The sequence below is a fragment of the Pleurodeles waltl genome, chromosome 6 (genome assembly GCF_031143425.1).
Source record: "Pleurodeles waltl isolate 20211129_DDA chromosome 6, aPleWal1.hap1.20221129, whole genome shotgun sequence".
Lineage (NCBI taxonomy): Eukaryota > Metazoa > Chordata > Amphibia > Caudata > Salamandridae > Pleurodeles > Pleurodeles waltl.
This window is the reverse complement of record NC_090445.1, coordinates 1,679,684,769-1,679,705,486: the sequence shown is the minus strand read 5'-3', so window position 1 is coordinate 1,679,705,486 and position 20,718 is coordinate 1,679,684,769. Positions and strand designations below refer to the sequence as shown.

The 20,718-nt window shown below is 44.6% G+C and overlaps 1 protein-coding gene across 4 annotated transcripts in view; it reads left to right on the top strand.

The window, feature by feature from the left end:
* DENND1A (DENN domain containing 1A) overlaps window positions 1–20,718 on the top strand; it is a 1,115,636-nt gene that overhangs the window by 437,503 nt on the left and 657,415 nt on the right. For all 4 annotated transcript variants that reach the window (XM_069241713.1, XM_069241711.1, XM_069241712.1 and 1 more), the window contains exons 6-8: window positions 2,806–2,875; window positions 11,379–11,459; window positions 19,099–19,152. In XM_069241713.1, the coding sequence (XP_069097814.1) occupies window positions 2,806–2,875; window positions 11,379–11,459; window positions 19,099–19,152 (205 nt within the window). The remainder of the gene's footprint in view (window positions 1–2,805; window positions 2,876–11,378; window positions 11,460–19,098; window positions 19,153–20,718) is intronic.

Below are 20,718 nucleotides of genomic sequence, written 5' to 3'. Positions count from 1 at the left end.
AAACACCACAAACACAGTTCATGATTCACCCGTGGGATTCCCAGGATACCATCTGATGGCAGATGAGACCACACGCTAGAAATGAGGCGTTGCACGTGATCTTCGAAATATCATATGCCTCTTTGACTCTTATTCCTCATGCACCACTCTCTCTTGTTCCTCTTGCCTCATTGTCTGTCGTGCCTCTTGCCTCATTGTCTCTCGTGCTTCCTTGTCATGCCTCATTGTTATGCCTCATTGTCATGCCTCATTGCCTGTCATGGCCCATGCCTCATTGTCTCTCATGCTTCATTGTCCCTCATGCTTCATTGTCATGCCTCATTGTCTCTCATGCTTAATTCTCTCTCCCGCCTCTTTGTCGCCTGTTCCCCACTGTCTCCCATGCATCATTCCCTGTCTTTCTTCGTTCTCTCTCATGCCTCGTTCTCTCACATGTCTCATTGTCTCTCCTGCCTCATTGTCTCCTATACCTCATTGTCTCTCCTGCCTCATTCCCTGTCTTTCCTCGCTCTCTCGCATGCCTCGCTCTCTCTCATGCCTCGCTCTCTCTCATGCCTCGTTCTCTCTCATGCCTCAGTGTCTCTCATGCCTCAGTGTCTCTCATGCCTCAGTGTCTCTCATGCCTCAGTGTCTCTCATGCCTCAGTGTCTCCTATGCCCCATTGTCTCCTATGCCCCATTGTCTCCTATGCCCCATTGTCTCTCATGCCCCATTGTCTCTCATGCCTCATTCTCTCTCATGCCTCAGTGTCTCTCATGCCTCAGTGTCTCTCATGCCTCGTTCTCCCCCATGCCTCGTTCTCCCCCATGCCTCGTTCTCCCCCGTGCCTCGTTCTCTTCCATGGCTCGTTCCCCGTCATTCTTCATTCTCTCTCATGCTTCATTTTCTCTCATGCTTCTCATGCCTCATTGTCTATCATGCCTCATTGTATCTCATGCCTCATTGTATCTCATGCTTCATTGTCTGCTATGTCTCATTCGCACTCATGCCTCATTTTCTATCATGCCTCATTCCCTGTCATTCCTCATTCTCTCCCATGCCTCGTTCTTTCTCAAGCCTCGTTCTTTCTCAAGCCTCGTTCTTTCTCATGCCTCGTTCTTTCTCATGCCTCAGTGTCTCTCATGTCTCGTTCTCTCATGCCTCAGTGTCTCATGCCTCGTTCTCTTCTCATGCCTCGTTCTCTTCTCAAGCCTCGTTCTCTTCTCAAGCCTCGTTCTCTCATGCCTCATCCCTCGTTCTCTCTCGTGCCCCAGTGTCTCTCGTGCCTCAATGTCTGTCTTCAGTGTCTCTCATGCCTTGTTTTCTATCATGCCCCAGTCTCTCTCATGCCTCGTTCTCTCACACTCCTCGTTCTCTCACACGCCTCGTTCTCTCACACGCCTCGTTCTCTCTCATGCCTCGTTCTCTCTCATGCCTCGTTCTCTCTCATGCCTCAGTGTCTCTCGTACCTCATTTTCTCTCGTGCCTCAGTGTCTCTCGTGCCAGTCTCTCTCGTGCCAGTCTCTCTCACGCCTCGTTGTCTCTCACGCCTCGTTCTCTCTCACGCCTTGTTCTCTCTCACGCCTTGTTCTCTCTCACGCCTCGTTCTCTCTCATGCCTCAGTGTCTCTCGTACCTCATTTTCTCTCGTGCCTCAGTGTCTCTCGTGCCTCAGTGTCTCTCGTGCCTCAGTGTCTCTCGTGCCTCTCGTGCCAGTCTCTCTCGTGCCACAGTCTCTCTCACGCCTCGTTCTCTCTCACGCCTTGTTCTCTCTCACGCCTCGTTCTCTCTCACGCCTCGTTCTCTCTCATGCCTCAGTGTCTCTCGTACCTCATTTTCTCTCGTGCCTCAGTGTCTCTCGTGCCTCAGTGTCTCTCGTGCCTCAGTGTCTCTCGTGCCTCTCGTGCCAGTCTCTCTCGTGCCACAGTCTCTCTCACGCCTCGTTCTCTCTCACGCCTCGTTCTCTCTCACGCCTCGTTCTCTCTCATGCCTCAGTGTCTCTCGTACCTCATTTTCTCTCGTGCCTCAGTGTCTCTCGTGCCTCAGTGTCTCTCGTGCCTCAGTGTCTCTCGTGCCTCTCGTGCCAGTCTCTCTCGTGCCACAGTCTCTCTCACGCCTCGTTCTCTCTCACGCCTTGTTCTCTCTCACGCCTTGTTCTCTCTCATGCCTCAGTGCCTCTCATGACTCATTTTGTCTCATACATGGATTTCTTTCATGAGTGAAGTTCCAAGCCTAAGTTGTGGAAATGCAGATGTTAAGGATGAATTGCTGTGCAAATCGCGAGCTGTGTTTGTAGCTGAAATTGTTACATGGTGTAGCGGAAATATAAACTTTACATCATTATTTCGGTAATTAGTCTACAACTAATGAGTTTATGTTTCTGTAATTAATAAAAGTCGAGTGAGCAGGTGTACACACTTTCCCTTGAAATGCTCTCAGCATTTATTCCTAAAATGAGTTAATATTCTGTCCCATCCCTCTGCGTGTTAATAGGTGTTAATGGCATCGGTAAAGGCAGTCAGTATATCTTGTGGACTGTAGGGATTGTGATTTTCTCTTGGTGATTTATAGTTCTTTCAGCCCTTGAGAGGTTTCATGCTGCTAATAGGTGTTAGAGCTGTCCACATTTGCAAAAGCTCAAATACCTTGGGATGTGTTCATCTTCCGGCCTTTTACATATCAGTTTAATGCTGTTCTTTTTTATGTCTGGATAAAATAACTCTCTCTGTGAATCGGTTCTCTGATGTGTAACTGATTTGTTCATGTACACCCTATTTTTGTAGTTGTGGACTTTTTTTTTTACTGTTGTTTTTTTTTTTTCTTGCAGCTATCTGCCGTGGTTTGAGGTGTTCTACAAGTTGCTCAATGTCTTGGCGGATTACACTTCGAAAGCCCAGGTACCCAGGCACCCTGCTGCATGCGCTCAGTTTGTCCAAAGCAGTACTTCACACATTATGGAAATACAAGATGAGGAGCATTACAGCTCCTTACCTCACCAGGGGGAATTATCTGATGTGGTTTTTACTGGTGTTTTCCATTTCTTTTTTGCCCATTCTAAGTTTTGGTGTCTGAAACTGTAGACAAAACCATATCCAGCTTTTTTCGGAGTATGAATCAGGGCAGCATTGAGATTCTCTTCTGCTTGGCACAGGGAGGAAATGAGGGACTTTTTAGATTTTCTGTCCTCGTTTTCTCACAAGAGATTTATGGTCGATCGGTGGCCTGAAAAGTTCACCTGCGCTGTAAACTTTGGTGAACTTTATCACTCATGAAAGTGAAAGGCTGAGAGCGCATCCCTGGCAGGGACCAGCATGGGTACACGGCAGAAACCCCTCTGTGCTTGGTCAGACTAGGTGTTGCACACGTGCATGATGGGTCCAGGCTCCCAAATTCATTCGACATGTAACCTGTGCTCGGTCTGAACCGAAGCTTCTAGAAATGAAAATCGAACTGCCCTTCAGCACTCTTTGTGGCATTATTTTTCTTGCAAAAGACCACCGTATGCACTTGTAAGACTTTAACTCTGAACTTTGAACAGTCCCCTACTTCTTGTAACTCGGCCCAGTTATTGACCTCGCATTCAATTCTGCACCACACGGGGGTTGTTTGTTAGATTTCATTGCATACACATCAAATAACAGTCCAACCTCCTAAGTTTTTTCCTTGCAGCGAGGAAGTCACCTTACAGCCACTTAGAGAACTTTGTGTAAGTTGGTTGCACTGTGTGTCCAGTTATGGACTCGTCTGTAGTTTGTTGCGTGTGGGTCAGACGAGGACCATTTGAGAAAGAAACAAAGCGTGAAGTCTGTAAAAGGAGAGAAAGACGATTCAAATATTCTTACCAGGGAACACAGTGAGGAGGGTTTTGCAGAACAAAGCTCATTATCGAGGCAGAAAGGATGAGTGCTGTGGGGCCTGGGAATGATGTTGAAGAAACTGAAAGCCAAAGGATTGAAGATAGTGGTCATTAGATGGGACAAGGGGAGAAGAGGGAGGAAACAAGACGGGAAGAAGAACACAAAAGTTCGAGAAAGGAGGCTGTTCTGTTAGAGAGTTCAGATGGGAGTTGGATGAGCCGTTGGGGGTCTAGAATAGAAAGCTATTGAGTGTTGGCGGGGGAGGAAAGAAGGTGAAGATTGAAATCTCTACATAGAAAAAGAGGGAAAGGGAAGGAACAGAGTGATCCTAGAGCCGATGAAGGAGGACCAGGCGGGCAATAGCTAATTAGAAACGAAGCCGGGTACGGACAGGTGAATAAAGGAAAGAAGAATTCAAAGATAGGGCAACCAGAAAGAGAAGAGTTGTTTCCTCCCCTGGCCAGGAGGCCATGAAGTGGGAGAAAGGAATGATGTGCAGAAGGCAGCAGGTTGTAGCAGGACTGAGCAGTGGAAACAAAGTCTGGCTTAAGTCGGCAAGATTGATACCTGCTGCCTGGACTTTGTGGAGACATTAAGCCATCTAGCTGGTGGTTACATGTGGTGCCTGGTGCTAGCCAAGGTTATCAATCCTGTCTGAGCTGAGAGTGAGGTACCACCACACAGTAGACCCAGGAGAAAGACAAAAGAAGCTCAATAAAGTGATTTACTGGAGACCCTCTTCACCGTGGTATTAACACAGAGGCACCCATCGAGGAGCGTGAGGTGCGCATGTAAACTCCACAATCAACCAACTTATCCTCTTCAACGCGGAGTTTCACTTGACTCATCAAATGGAACATTAAAAGAGAAAGATTCCGTGCTATGTTGATCTGCTTCCTGAGGTGAGCCCAGATATTCCAGTGGAGGAGGAAGAAACTTGCATTCTCTCTTTGTTATTACATGTGTGAGGCTGCTGCAACAACAATGGATTCCATATCATGGACAACACCAGATGTACCTATCAGCCCAACATAGGTCAAACCCATGGAGAATATACTCCTCAAAGACCACTCACCTCACAAAACTGAAAGAACCACCTGCAAGTTCTCCCCTCACAGAAAGCCACATTTGACACTTGCAAGTTAAAAATATGGTGCAAAGCAGTTGAACCCCCCCCAAACTTATGACCTGAGAGAATATCGACCACTAGTTCATAAAAGAAATATAAATATAAAAAATGATATAAATGTGGCGCCTCTCATACCCAGTGGATGACCCCTAGCGTACCCTGGTGTAATTATCTCTGTGCTGCACTTTTATATTCCCTGAATTGATGACAGTCATCATCCTAAAATCCCTCAAAGCAGTTTCAAGTTAGGATGTGATCCTTCCACCGCCTCTCATGACATCTCGCGTTCTCCTACTGCTTTCACTCAAGCAGCACCATCAACACCCACCCCCTTTAGTCTGGCAACTTTGCTTTTCCTTGAAAACTATCTCATCAGCCCCAACCACTTTTTTCACCTGATCACTAGAAACCGAGATCATGCTTCAAATGCAAGACTATATCAACCCCCACAATCTTCTACAAGTCTACCAATCAGGGGTCTATTTTCTCCGGAGGGAGAAACAACAGCAATATAGTTTATTGGTAACCCTCTGACGATCAATAACAACGGCAATGCCTGCCTCCTGGTCTTTGAGAACTGCAGGCTGCAGGAAGTATAGGGTTGGGGGTAAAAACATGAGGTGAAAGCAATACCGATTGCTAAATCCTCTTCAATACACTTGCTGCCTGGCCGGGCATCACACAAACAGTTTTAAATTGGTTCAACAAGTCCATGTGAGCTCATTGAAACCAGCCCTAACTCTTTATAAGTTAGAAGTTCACCAGCGGCTAGATACATGAAACTTTGTGGTGTCCTACTGGCTGAGCAAGATATTCACCAGTGTGGACACACTTTGTCATCGACACAACAGCCGCCGGCATACGTGGGCGAAGACGCTGCCTGGAGATCATCTAATAATCAATGCCCTTAGTCTATCACAAAGAGAATCAGAAGAAAGCTGAGTTTTGGTCCTACCTCAGGCTGAAGCCTGGTTAAAAAGCAGCCCACTGTACCCGGACTCAACTCTTTACATGTACAATAACTCTTGGCTCGCTTTCAAAGAACAGGAAAAGAAATAAAAAACCTAGCATCTTGGTACGAACCAAGCCTTCCAATCTTAAAACTTTATGCCACGGTCCAAAAATTGCCAAGGTTACGGGTGCTAGTGGATGTACCCAACTTCTACATAGCAGCACGCCCGATCGTGATCAGTGGAAATACAACCACCCGAGCCCCACCATTGTTGTATCCCACTTCTTGCGTCCACAGTGTTGCATTATTTACAGGGATACGCACACATTAACATAAAGGACTCCAAAGCTGAAAACCTCCCTTCTGTAGCTGCTCGTGTGTCACCCACATTGAGTGGATTGGCATTGAGGATCACCAAGGTGAAGAGAGAGTATGAAAGACAGGTCCTTTTCTTCCACTGTGTAGGACAAATCTCCCTTTCTCTACGCTAGCCCAAACACCACTGACCATCTGACTAGATGTTGAACACATAATGCCCTTGCTTTACTGCTCCAGCAGCCTAATCATCAAAACACCCAGAAAGCAACAAGATGGAAAGTTATTGGCCAATGCTGCACTTTACAAAAGTGTGTAACATACAATGAGGCACGCGTGCAGTTCATGAAACCCTCCATACACGACATAGAGGTTGTGATCGACATGTATGATTTTAAAACCTTTGAAAGTCACTGAAATTACGTTTGCTAAGATTCTCTCCTGAAGTCTCAAGCTGCTCTACCTTCATAAAAACCTTTTTTAAATGTCCTGAAAAAGTTTGTTTATGTTATGGTTGCATCAGCCAGTTGTGGTTAGCCTAGCGTCCATAAGTCCTCCCCTCACTACGGCACATATAAACTCACATATGATGTTAGCAAGCACATCTCCAGTCATTTAATCACACGCAAAAGATATTACTGGCCTGCAATGTCTGACGGGCATTTTTATGGGCCTTATGCGAGGCATTAGTCAATATGTACTATGTAAAGGGCGAGTCTGTAGACGTGCCCTGTTCAAACTACACAAACGGTGGAGCTCTGTAGGCTGTGATGTACATCTAATTAGCCTGACGCCCAGGAAATATTGTTTGTTGTCATGGATGATCAGTTGTGTAACTTGTCTCCTGGACAAGCAGGTCCGACCCCCCTAAAGCACAAACCTCTTGACTGCCGACCAGTTAACAGTGCAAAAGTAGGAGTATGGGAAGAAGAATTGTTTACTGCTAGGGCCAGACATTGTGCCATATGTATAAAATGTTCAGAATCATATCTACATTTCAGCAATTCAAAGCCTTTACTCTTAAGGTGAGGGTTGTAAGGAGATACTCTAAACTGAGCTTGCATTATTGACAGTGGTTCCAACATAAAAACCTGTACACAAACAATTTGTGATTATTCATAATATTCCCTGAAGGCTCCTTTACAGCATGCATATGCATGCAGAAGGATGATTTTGCAGAAATAAGTTACTTCTGCCTTGTTAGGTGTACATTTCCAATATGTTTGTGGGTGGTGCCACAGACCAGGGCATCCCATCCCTAGAATGATCACTTTTGGCCTACTTCCATTTCCAGCGAGTAGATTTCCTATCACAATAATCTTTACCCAGTAAGTACTTTTATGAGTGCAAGACTACTTTTGTGCATACAAGCCATACTTACATGGATAAATAGCTCATAACACCCTGACAAGACTTTGCAGTGTTTATCTAGTTGTAAAATATAAATTGCAGTCCAGCATAAAGGGCTTGGTATATGCTCACAGTTAAGGGAACTGTGGCACAGTGAGATTAAGTGATTTGTTCAAGAATTACATTGTGGCCAAGTGGAGAATGTCAGACTGGGGCAGATCTCTTTGATGCTCTGTTGGTAACCCAGGCAACGTAGAATGCGAGTTTATTTACTGTGACATTTTCTGAAATCAAGTGATTACTTAAAAATACATTTGCCTGAACAGTTCACAAGACACTTACTCAGAAACTAATGTAAGAAAGAAAGCAATTGTATCATTATGTAATGATATAGTCTAAACTCTGCTAATAATCAGAATTTTATATAACAAAATGTGCTGGCGTACCCAGAGCTTTGCTGCGATCAAACAACTTGCCTAAACACTGCCCATTCTTAAAAAGAGTGTCTCTAAATGTAGAGCCTCTGAGTATGCAAATATTGTACATAAGCACAGCCCTGGTCTGTTTCAGAAGTCCTGTATAGTCAGAACGATGGCATATTTAGAACCTTAATAGAATCCCAATCCTAGCATAATTTGACCCTTGGGTACTCCCAGAGCTGTGATATGATAAGACTGCCTTAATTTGTTACCTCTCTGCATGGTACCAAATGGATCTTTTTACACTAAAAGATTACTGATATGTCCTTTGGACAAGTAGATATTTGATAAAATTCCACACCCCTGTTTAATGTGCCGGGGCATGCCCAGGCGATGCAATCTTTGTGCTTAGTAGGGGGCACAGCTAAAGGCCAATAACTACTGCAAATTGCACATCAGTAAACAATGATACATCACTGTGATGCCATATGTGATGTTCGGTATGAGGTCATGTGCAGGGCAAATGGGCTTGTTACAGTTTGTAAATTTGTGAGTGTTTTAGATAGTGCCTCGCCTCTCCTGATGCTTCTAAGGAATACTGAATCACATTCATGTTTTTAGTGAGGAGCCAAGGACCGGTGGCAGTTATGGTAATCTCTTACTCAGGCATTGGGGAACCACTTCCACAGCAGATTTTATGAGATTTTCAGCCCGCCCTGGACTCTGATTTGAATTGCCTGTAGCGGTATCTCTGATTGGTCCGGTGCGTCTGGACCTGAAATTTCAGCCTCAAATCAGTGAGCCTATTTTTCCTAGATGCAGATCTGCACCAGAAAAAAATAATTGGAGAGTAGCAGGAGCTATAATAGAGGCACAGACCAGACTCTGTCTACCCCGTCTAGCAGTATTTGGGGAGCAGACAATACTCCCCCAGAGAGTATGCAGCCACACAGCTCCAGATACTCTTACCCGACACACTGAACTAGAACATTGGCAAAGCACCAGAAACGCCTTGTTCAAAGGTTAATTCCAATTCAGGGGCGTTAAACTAATGAATCCTGTTAACTCATGGGAGATACAGGCTGGTTAATCACAGCTCTGGGTCTCCCAAAAGAATTAGCAGGGATTCGTATGTTTTGTAGAAAGACTGCACAGGCCTGAAATTGCACATCTGCGCGTCTGCACTGATCTCTAATGCCCCCTCACATTTAGGCTGTTTCACAGGAGTCATGTCACCCTGATCAAGTGCTGTGTAAATCACTCACTCATATATATATATTCAGTCACACATTTGTAGATGCAGAGTTTTACTTTTTAGAGACGTGTGAAATTTACCTAATTTCACCCCCCCGGAATGTCACAGTTTTTACTTTTTACACTGAGGTACAAGATCATACACGCCTCATATTTTGTTGTTTTTGTGCACACGAGAAACCACACGCTTTGAGATGTGTTTCCGGAAGCAGGGAGAGAACACAAAGATTCAAAGAAACTTACCAAGTGACTGTTGATAAAGACGTGCTTGGCCTACCTGGTGGCCAAGTTGCCTTGCTGGCTTCTCATAGCTTAATTTGTGGCATTGGTTACCGACACCCATCTGTGGGCACCGGAGCAGGTGCGTCATCAACAGAGCAAACGATAGGCAGAAAAAGAAGAATAAAAAAAAGGATATGAATACAGTGACGGGGGAAAAGAAGCTCTGAACAAAATCTCCAGGTGGATGGAAAAAAAGGCACGAGGTGGGCTCAAGAATAGCCAGCCTTCCGATCCAGCAACCTTGACACTTGGCGGTGTCACAGGCACCATCCCTAGAAAACCATTTGCCACCGGCTTGTGGTCATTTTTTTTTTTTTTTTTTACAGAGCAAGCACTGTTGTGGCATCACTGTTGATTATAGTTTGTCTCCAGCAGTTTCTTTTACCTCTACCTACTGACACTCTCTGGTGTCTGGCCCGAGTTTTGGATTTTGTTTCTGATTTTTTATTAAGAAAACTATTTGTGGTGGTTCTCTCGCACTTTTTGGGGTTTGCTACCTTCCTCTCACCCTACAAAATTTTCTCTATACAGCCAGGATACATGTTAGGTGACAGTCACGCTTTACAAGAGATTTAAATAAAAATTAAATTAATTAAATAAATATGAAAAATGGTTTTATTACAGTTTCACTTCAGGAGTCTCGCTTAACAACTTCTCGTCAATGACTCCTTGTTCTCCATTTACCACGCACAACTTGCATGTTGCCCTTCATCACCAATAGAAAGTGCCTGTCTCGCAAGTGCCTGTTACCAAATTCAGGCATCGCAGCCCCACCCCCCACGATTGAGCCAGGATTCTTGTGTGACCTGTAATGATCTAGATGCAGGCATATCAATCATTCATTCAACAGGGGTGTGCTTCAGTACAATTTGCTGGACTGTGCCCTTACGACGAATTAACTAAAATATGCTGCCACATAAATTACCCATGATTTCACCAATATATGTATGTAGGTATGAATTAATGTGGCTTTGAGCATACTGTAATGTAATCAGGCTATGTGCATACCATAAACAAGCCACATTTCTCTGTATCCTTTTTTTATATTTTTGCCAAATATATTTCTTTATTTTGGTGCACTGGAAGCGCGTGCCCTATCCTTAAATCGTCTACAGATGAACATGTACAGGATGCAATAAAGAGGGTTATGCAAGCCTTTCCTAGCAGGCAATTTCTCAGATTGTTTCTGAGGGTCAGAAATTCCTCTGGGTCCCTTAAAAATGGAGACATGAAGTTCTAGCACATCATCTATTGTGCAGGATGTGTGCATATTCCAAATCCTAGCTGAATTGTTGTTACACCCATCAATTAACTATCATCCGTGCATACCAGGAATACAGCATGTAATACATCTGTCAGTGTAATTGAAAAGGATGGTTCTCTTTAGTTTGTAAACATCATAACTGTGTTGAATGTGCTCCTACCATAACTTAGCCAGGGTTTGTGCTTATCAAGAGTTCCAGGATACATGGATGCTGTGAATTATTCAAGATCTCCACTCACAGTGAATAAACCAAGATATGTGACTACCACGAGATAGCCACGTTTGTACCATGAATTATCAGCCATTTGTGCATACTGTAATTAGCCACGATTGGTGAAGCCATTGGCTGTGCAGATTGGCAATAATGGAGGGGCAGAGTCTGGCCTATGCATATTTGATCTGTTTTCATCCACGGTGTTGTCCCCGATAGATTGTCTGTGCTACTCTCACCCTCAGCATCTCTGAGCATCCTTGGCACACGGTTCCGGCCTCTGTATGTGAGTCAGTGAATATCACCTAGTAGGTCTCTTCGTGGTTATTTGACCTTTTTTTAAATCCATGTTCTTTCTTTTTTTCAGGACAGTCAGTGGAATGAGCTTCTGGAATCACTTTATACACTTTCTGTACCCGAACCTGGTGCACCTGTCCATCTCAGTGTGGTAAGCGTAGTGCTCAAGAAAATATTTTGAATTCTAAATGTGAACTTTTTTATTGCTTTATATTTTCCAAAAACTTTAATTCAGAAATTAAAAACTTGTATAAAAAAATATGAAAATGTAATTTGCGCCAATGGGCAAGTTTCCTTTGTGCAACCCACCCACCCCCAAGGAAGAACTAGCCCACTGATTACACCCTATCAAGTAAAGAATCGATGAAGCTCGTTGGTCCAATATATGCCCTTTTACTGAATGACGACTAAAACGGTATAACTGTGCTCAAAGGGCTTAATTCTCAAAGAAAGTCGAACATTTGCAGCAACAGGATGTGTTTTTAAAATATGAAGCAAATTTGGGACATATTGGAACTCGCAAAAGTTCCAGTACAGCTTCTGAGAAGTTGTAATGTCTGAGGATCTTAGGAGAGATTCCACGCAAAAGCATTTATACATGCAAAAATGTAGCATTTGTGTAGTCCAGTGGATAAATGTAGTGTATATGTGCGTGCTAACCTTCTGCTCCAAGAGGAATGCATTTCTCTTTATCTAGAGACTCTTACAGCCTCGCTTGTTTTGGGGTTCGCCCTCATTTTCTCTGTGTGGAAACTTTTTGCACTCTTACCTGTTTTAGGGGTTGTTCTTTTCAGTTTCAAAACCCTAAAATCAAATGTAATCATGTAATTGCCAGGAGTTTGTCTGTTTTCATGGTTGGAAATAATCTGTTGAGGATTGCAGATCTATAGATGTTTGTGTCCTTCGCTGAAAAGCCAACCATGCTGGGAGATTTAGTGGCACCTGAAATTAATCCAGACTGGTATCATTCTATTTGTGAGTTAATTTATTCATTCCAACTCTGGAAATCACAAGATTTGATTTGCGATCATAGATGTTATTTTGTTCTCCTTAGACTCACTTAAATGTGCAGATAGGTTTCTGAATCACATCAGTACTATGCAGCTTAGTAAATGAAGAGTTTCCTCTCTAGAAGTGATTTTTAGGGGGGTGCACTCAAGTTCAACAGATACCTACTTAGACAATAAACACATGAACAGTCATTTAAACATTTTAAGCAGACTGTGAATTAAACATTACGGAGGCCTGTGGAAGATGTAGTGATCTTCAGTGTCTCAATCACATCCGTTCCCGTCTTCACACCACTTTTTTCTGAAGTCTCTTGTTAGACGCTTAGGAGGTCATTTTGAGTTTGGCGGGCGGAAAAGCCCGCCCGCCCGCCAAACTTCTACGAGCATGTTGCCGCCAGTGCGGCTGCCTTCCCGTAGGCCCCATTACAAGTTCCCCACGGTGTTCCGCCCGCTGGCCCAGATAGGAACAGCCCACAACATCACTCCAGCTTATGATCGAGACGGCAGCAATGTTGCGTCGTGTAGGTTGCAACAGCACCTGTCGCACTTTTCACTAGCAGACAGTGAAAAGCGCGACTGGGCTGTCCATGGGGGTCCCCTGCACTGCCCATGCCAAATGCATGGATAGTGCAGGGGTCCCCTGCACCGCGTCTCTGCCAGATTTTACATTTTGGTGCAACCGTTATGTAAAAGCTGGCGGAGAGGGGGCTCGTAATCCCCAGGGCGGAGCTGCATGCAGCGCTACCCTGCCGGATTAGGACCGCCAGTCCCTCCAGTGAAGGGAAATTGGCGGTCCAACCATGACCGAACCACCACGGTCAAAATGTGGCAGTCTGACCACCGCCAAAAAGGTCGGACCACTGCTTTTGCGGCCGTCAGACCGCCACCACGGCCCTGGCTGTCAGAAGACAACCAGGGTCGTAATAAGGGTATTAATCTCTGTCCCCTCATTTCTTTCAGGATCCCTCCTTCCGCACATCTCACACCTCATCTCTGTCCTCTCCAGCATCTTCCTTTCACTTTCCTACACACACCTTTTGCATCGTCTCCCCCTTACCTCCTCACTCACACTCGACCCACTCACCTGTAAGCCTGGTGATGGGGCACAGAGGACACTTGGACTATTATAATGGAGGCTCCAGCCCCGCCGCGACCACCCAGCCCTTATCCACCACAAGCCCCTCACCCAGCGCACTGCGTTGCCACTATAAATGAGGAAGGCACCTCCTGCAGATGGTTTTTGCAACTTCCTAGTTATGGTTGAAGTAAACCTTGTAAATCTTGTTTTGCATTTTACTAATTTAAATACGAAATTTACAACGTACCCACTGATTGTGCACAGTGTTTTTAACTTAATGCTGGAACACACCTTTGTGCACAATGTGTCTGAGACTAAATGAAAGCAAAGAAAGTTAATTGCGTACACAGTTTTCAGCAAAGGAACAGGTTTATTGTGAAGGGGATTTGTAGATTACACAGACAGTTGCAATCTAGGTTTGTCTTAGTTTTCACTAGAATCAGTGCTTAATTTGTGCTTGTTGTTTCCGGTGCTGAGCACCGGCACTTATTTTTGAGGGCTGGGGCTTATTCTTCTGTCTCAAGCATTTACTGCGAGCAAAAGACACACATGGGAAAGACGGAGGAAGAGAAAAACAAAAAAGCGTCACAAAGGGTGAAAGTAGAAAGCAGCAAGAGTGAGCTGAAGGGGCAGGGAGTGGCTTCAAATGGATTGAAGAGGCCCGAGATGGCTTCAAGATTACGCTGCCTCAGTATTCCGTGCTCGAACATTTAAATACAGCAGCTGCGTGCTTCAGAGGAGGGCTTTGGGCACCGGCACGTTGTTATTTACAAATTAAGCACTGACTAGAATGCCAGTGGTAATTGTATGGATCACAGTGCTTTAGCAATTTCTTCATTATAAGTAATGAAAAAAATGTATTCTTGTCTTGAAAGTAAGGGGAAAGCTGTGTTTATGAGTCAAAGACCACAGCTTAAAAGATAATAACAACATATGCAAGCCTAGTCCACACTGGTAAATTGGTGTAAAAAGCCCAGCCTGATCTTGCAAACTTGACTCCCAACTATAATCCTGACATCTTTAGTTGGTGACCCAACTTTTAAAGGCAATATGTGTGTACCTAGATTGTTAGATTGTTACTCTCTTGCATGGAGATGGATTTTCTTCCTTCTGGAATTCTCTCATTTTTGCCCCAAAAGGTACAGCTTTAAAACCGTGTCGTTGTGACTGTGCTCCTTATGCTGGGTCGCCTCTTAGTACTGATTTTACTTTAAAGAAGAGTTTCCACCGGCATCTGTGTTACCAACAAAGTAGTCATTTTGCATCGACCTTTACTACCTGAGAAACTACAGCAGGTGATTACGAGAACAAATTCCCTGGATAAGACCTGGAAGAATTACTTCCAGAAAAATGACTCATTAGTTAGAAATGATGTGCAGACGTAAGAAGTCCCGATGTTATTCCCCATTTCGTAGGGGAATCCATTGGAGATTACTTGTCCTCTGTATTTTGGAATTCCTATACCAATGACATCTGTAACTCCGGTTCAGTGGTGTAACAAAACTTGAGGGGGCTCCACTGCAAAGTACCTGGAGGGGGCCCACCTCCCCTGGACCTAGTCAGGGGCCTGCTGCCCTGGCACAGAGTACGGTGGTGAGCCCCCCCCCACCCCCCTGGAGTTCACACCCCCAAACCGTGGAGGCTGCAGGGGGGGGGGGGGGGGTTTGTTACGCCAGTGCTCAGGTCTTGAAATTACTAGATTAGAGGCACATATGTCATTGTAATGGGAGCCCTAAGTGGAGGCATTCATGCATAATGATACATAGTGAACAATTACCCATGAGGAAATTCCTCCACGTTCGTGCATGGACATTTAAAAATTTTTTTTTTAACTTTTGGAATATATTTTCTCCTGTGATGAAACACCTGAAACACCTCACGATGTCCCTATAACCGCCCCCACCCCACCTCTTCCAGCCAGTGTCAATATTATTGTTGTTGGCTTACCCTTCTGGAAAGATATGCATCCCCGCCACTGGCAATTGTAAATCTGAACCTTTCTCCAGCATCAGAAAGGACCACACAGTTGCCCTAGAAGGTCCCCTCAGACATCCTGCCCCTGCTCATAGCAGCAGATTTGCTTACGTGAAAATCTTTTTGGTTAAATGGTGTTACCAAACCTTTTCTCAATTTCAAAAAAAAGATTTTAGACTCATAAACAAGTATTAGCAAAGATAGTATGTCAAGCTTTGGCTGTCATCCTTTTGGCTTAATCAGTGCCTGTTTTATTGTCATGGGGTTTTGCAAAACATTATTATTAAATTTTAGTAAAGTCAAAAGGTCTTGGATAACACCAGACCTAAAGAAAGGCTATCTGCCAGTGTGAATCGGCCATATAGAAGGTTTACTGATCCGGCCATTATATTGTCCTATATATTCAGTGAGGGTCCAGGAGCGATCTCTAAATGTGCATTTACAAAAGTGCATCAAAAGTGATTACCTTGATAGTCTATGAAATACAAAAAACTACACCCCCGTTTCTTTCCTTTTCATTTTCCCCTCTGTTGAAGGGAGAGCGGGGTTGTATTTTAAAGCTCCTTGTCTAAAACCTGTATCAGCAAGCACAAGTGTCATCTTATGGAGGACTCGTGAACGCTTTCTGGGATGGACATGAAATGCCATGTCTTGGATTCCGCAGTGCCCCGCCCACTGATGTGGATTCAAGCCACCCTGCCTGTCTCTTCACATCTCTCCTGGTTTGTTCACTGCCACCAATAGCTTCCTCTCATCCCATAATCCTGTAATGTCCTTCGACAGGTTGCAGTTGCTGGGCCTTGGACAGGTCACCAGCTGGCAGCCAGATGCCCCCGCCCGATCAGAAAGCGCTGTTGTACCAACAGCATGTCCGCCTGACCGAGAGGACAGGCTGTCTTGGGGGCTGGCTGAGCGGTTGGGTTATTTCAGTTTTTTTTTCCTTATTCCATGCCAGTGGTTTCGAGGAATGCTCTCGGTCTCCCCACGCCTTAAACATTTCATGGGCAGTGAAGCGGGGGCGTATGTGAAAGGACAGCTTAGGGACTACTTTGTTTAAGTCTCTTTGGGCATTTAAGGTTAGCCACTTGCAAGCCGACTGATCACTGGAAGTACTTTCTGTTCTGAAAGTTCCTTTTCAATTTCTTTTCATATCTTTTTCAGCAGAAATATAGTTAGAAGCAGCAAAAATTACAAAGTGGCTTTAGGTTTTTGTAAGTGCCTAATGCCTGTTGGCATCTAATGCAGTGTTGAAGGCTTCAGAAGATGTCTTGTAGACTGGGAAGTGAATCACGAAGCAGCAAGGGGTTTGTAGCAGGTTTTCAAGTGCAGGAAGCTGGTTTTCTCAATGATAACTTGCAACAAACACAAGTATCGACGAAAAATTAGCTATTGCCTTACGCTAAAGGGTCCGTAGTGAATAACCCCTGCAGGGTTGTAATACCGGTGTGCCATTTTCTGCTTGTCTTTCGTTAGATCAATTACTAGTGGTACAGTTTCATCTGGAGCGATAGCCCAGGGTGGAGTTACCACCTAGCCCTGGGGACTCTAGCACCCTGGAACCCCTGCACCAAGTTCCACCCAACTGGTACGGGAGCCATTGTGGGAGTGTGTTACATCCTGTGTCTTCACCTTCCTTGATTTGTCTTGACATTATGCACCCTTCTGTGTCTACACATTTCCCCACAGTTCTGCATTGCTGGGGCCCACTCTTGTGTCTTCTGAATCTTTTTATCATTATTCTCAGTCACTTCTGCTAAGTGTTTCATCTATGCATTCCAGTGCTTAAATTTAATAGGCCCAAGGTTTTTTATTTTTAGTTTCCACTGCTTCCACTGTTATATGCTGTTTGCCATGGTTGCAGAATACCGAGCCTGCTTGGATGTAATTCAGCCTCATGGCTTCTTCTTCAGCCACCCTGCACTTCCTGTCTCTTTATTTCACTATTTCAAGATCTTTCTTTATCTTTGCTTTTTGACTCTGTCACTTTTTTGCCTATCTTTCTCTTCCATCTTCTTTCTCCTCTTTTTTCCTTTCTCTCTCTTGTTCTTGGTCAAAGTCTGATAATGAAAAATAAGTCTTAATCCCCAAAAGAGAGTGCCAGTAACCACAACATACTCAAATTAAGCTTTAGCACATCATTTAGAGCTCCAGTCTCTCACCTGACCTCCAGTCCTAGATCTACTTGGACACTTGGCAAGTACTTTCATCCTCTGATGTGTTCACTGTTGGAATTTGAATGTGTCTGTACACATGCTCATCTCTTTGATTTGCAAGATTTGATCATTGAACTTATCTGCATATTTATTTTATGGTTAGCAGAGGTAGCGAGGGACAGTGTGACAGCTTGTTACATACCTTCTGCATCAGGCAGTTGCTCCTCTACATCCAAATTTGTGACGCATGTTAAAGTTTGAGAATCGCAGCATCATTGCAGTAGTCCACTCCCTCTCCCACCGTTGATTACATTAAGATTTTGATTCTTGGGCATTCGTATGTTTGTCTCCAGACCACCTTTAGGGCATCAGTGGTCAGGATTGTGCTGACAGGCCAGGTGCGGCCCGTCCTTTAGGGCAGAGGGGCCACCCCCCCCCCACCTTTTGCCCCTCCATGAAGAGTGTCTGTCAGGCTGAACACTCTTCATCTTCAGCTCAGGCAGCCAGGAGCGAGACATGCGTGATTTGCGCAGACTCCTGGCTGCCTGGGCTGAACTTTGCTGGGCTGAGGAGGTCACAGCTCCAATGGGCGTGACCTTCTCGGCTCAGCAAATGTTCCTTGAGGCCCTCCCCTGGGTGACGAGGAATGCGTCACCCATTGACTTCGACCTGGGCGCTTCAGGTTTAAGCCCTGAAGTGCCCTGAAGCGCCCAGGGTGACTGTCAGTCAGTGACACTTCGTCACAGGTTGGGGAGGGGTCAGCAGTCTCACTGACCCCATCCCACTGTGACGAGACTGGGACTGCTGCCTTCCCTCATTGGCTAACCTAAGGTCAGCCAATGAGCAGCAGTCCCAACCCTCCTGTGACCTCGAGGCTGAAGGTAAGTGTGTGTGTTATCTTTTAAAATGAATGTTTGGTGCGTGCGTGCATGTTTTAATGTTTTGAGTGTTGTTAATGGATGTACGTGCATGCATGTCTGTGTGTGAAAGACTGAGTGTGTGTGTGTGTGCGCTTCCCGCCCGTCCCCTCCCTCCTAAAGCTGCCGGCCGCCACTGTGACAGGCTAATGTACATTTCAGTTGTAATTTACAATATTTGGGTTTTTCTTTTAACCTTTGCTAAAATGTTTCAGGACCAGAGATACAAAAATGCAAATTTGAACCTGTAGGGCCATTTTAGAGAAAGTTGCACTTTCTGCAAATATTCTAGGAAAGGAGGTAGAATTGTAAGTCAGTCTTCCGAGCATCTGAGGGACCCCCACTACCCTGAGGGCACAACTGAAGGTAGAGCCTTGTCTCCTGTATTGTAATTTGTCAAGTCACTGCTTTTTGTAATCGATTAGTGTTTCCTATAACCATGCTGAGATGCTGCTGTGCACACTTTATCTAGTCAAAGCAGTTTATCATTTTCAAATTGGTGTATACAAATGCTGTGAATATTGTGATAACATGTTTAATATGATAGTTTTATATTCTTGCATTTTTTTGTGACTAAATTAACCCCCTTAACTTCCCTGTGCTGGCGGTTCTCCCCCAATGTGCCTGTTCTGAGTGCCTTGTCCTTTCTTCCTTTCAGCACTCCTACTTTACTGTGCCTGACTACCGAGAACTTCCAAGCATACCAGAGAATGTGAGTACCAATGAGGAGGGGAGGTTAACGTTTTTTTGGTATCTCCTTATCCTCTTGTCTCCTAGCCCCATGAGGCCCTCAGTGCTGGCTTTGCAATAACAAGTTGTATTTTGCGTTCAGTGGTAGCCAAGTGCAGTGATTCTATGAATGGCTAGTCTGCATTTTTGCTACTATTTAAGGCTACTTTGCCAGTTTCCGAACGCTTTATAGGTTTGTATTATGGTTGTATAGTAGTCCTGAGAAGAGTGATACAAAATGTAAGGCGTTTCATGAATCGGAATCTTTTAATCTTGACTCAGTTGTTACTTTAGTCAATACAGGTGTCTTTCAGTGCATGTTTGATGGAAAATGTTTCTGTTGACAACTTAATGTACCAGTGAAATTCTGAGAGCTATGGATCGAACTGAACCCCCCCAAGTTGTTATATGTTATTGACAGCATTGCGTTTACCACCATCAAATGTATCTGGAGGTGATGGAAATTTTCTTTGCTTGCCTCTTTCCCACCGTGTCAGCTATCATTCCTTTAGTGCATGTGGGGAAGTGTTGTTGCATAAAAGTTTGTTGCAGAATTTGTGTGGTGTTTGCATTGAGTGCCAGGGCGTCCATCATGAGTCTGATTGTAGTATGTCCCATATACAAGTTGTGTGGGTTGTGTGAGGTCCAAAAACGTGATGCAGACATGAGCACGAGTTGCTGCGGCGAGCCTGAGAATAGATGCACTCCTGCATACCTGCTTTCTAACATATGGTTAGTCATCAACATCTTACGATTAAGTGGATAGGAAGCTAACACATAATTAATCGGCTGCATCTTGTGCTTAAGTTGATAGGAAGAACCAGGTCTTTGGTGCTCTTTGGAATGGGTGATTGTTGATTCTTTTTATTTTAGCGCAAATAGATTTACAGAGATTGACTATCTACTCACAGAACAATCTTCCACCAGTTTATCACATCTTGGATCGTAGAGTGATGAAAAGTGGCGCCAATTTGGAATGTTGTGGTCGTGTTTAGTGATAGGCGTAGCGCTACACTCTGAAGGAATGGTAGTCCCAACCTACGGATTGCTCGATAAAGGTACACTTTGCTTTGAAGGCCATGCTTCTGGCAACCAGCAGCCAGTGTTTTGATTGGACGCCCGTTGGGATGTTAGTGCGCATCAGCAGCTTGAACAGCTGTTTTGCATTCCATTGTCTCTGTAATGTCTACATCATTAGCAGGGATGCCCCATTGTATAGTTCTTTAGCATATTCAAGATGGGAAAGTGCAAAGACAATGGCATTGTGGACTTTTTGAGGGAAGCCAAGATGTGGGAAGATTCGGGTAAGTCGTCGCTTCATGTATTTAATATAAGGGAAGGATTGGAGTCCATACTCGCATTTAAGTTTCTCACTCTATTAAATGGGAGGCCTATTCCTGTAAGGCAGATAGTTGCAAAGTGGCAGCTGGTCCTTTTGCCCCTCACCAGCCTCAAAGACCATTCCCTCCAGCTCCAGCTAGAGGAGATAAAACGTCCAACAAGGCTGGTGTCTCAGTGACGATTATAACACTTACGTCTGAACAGAAAC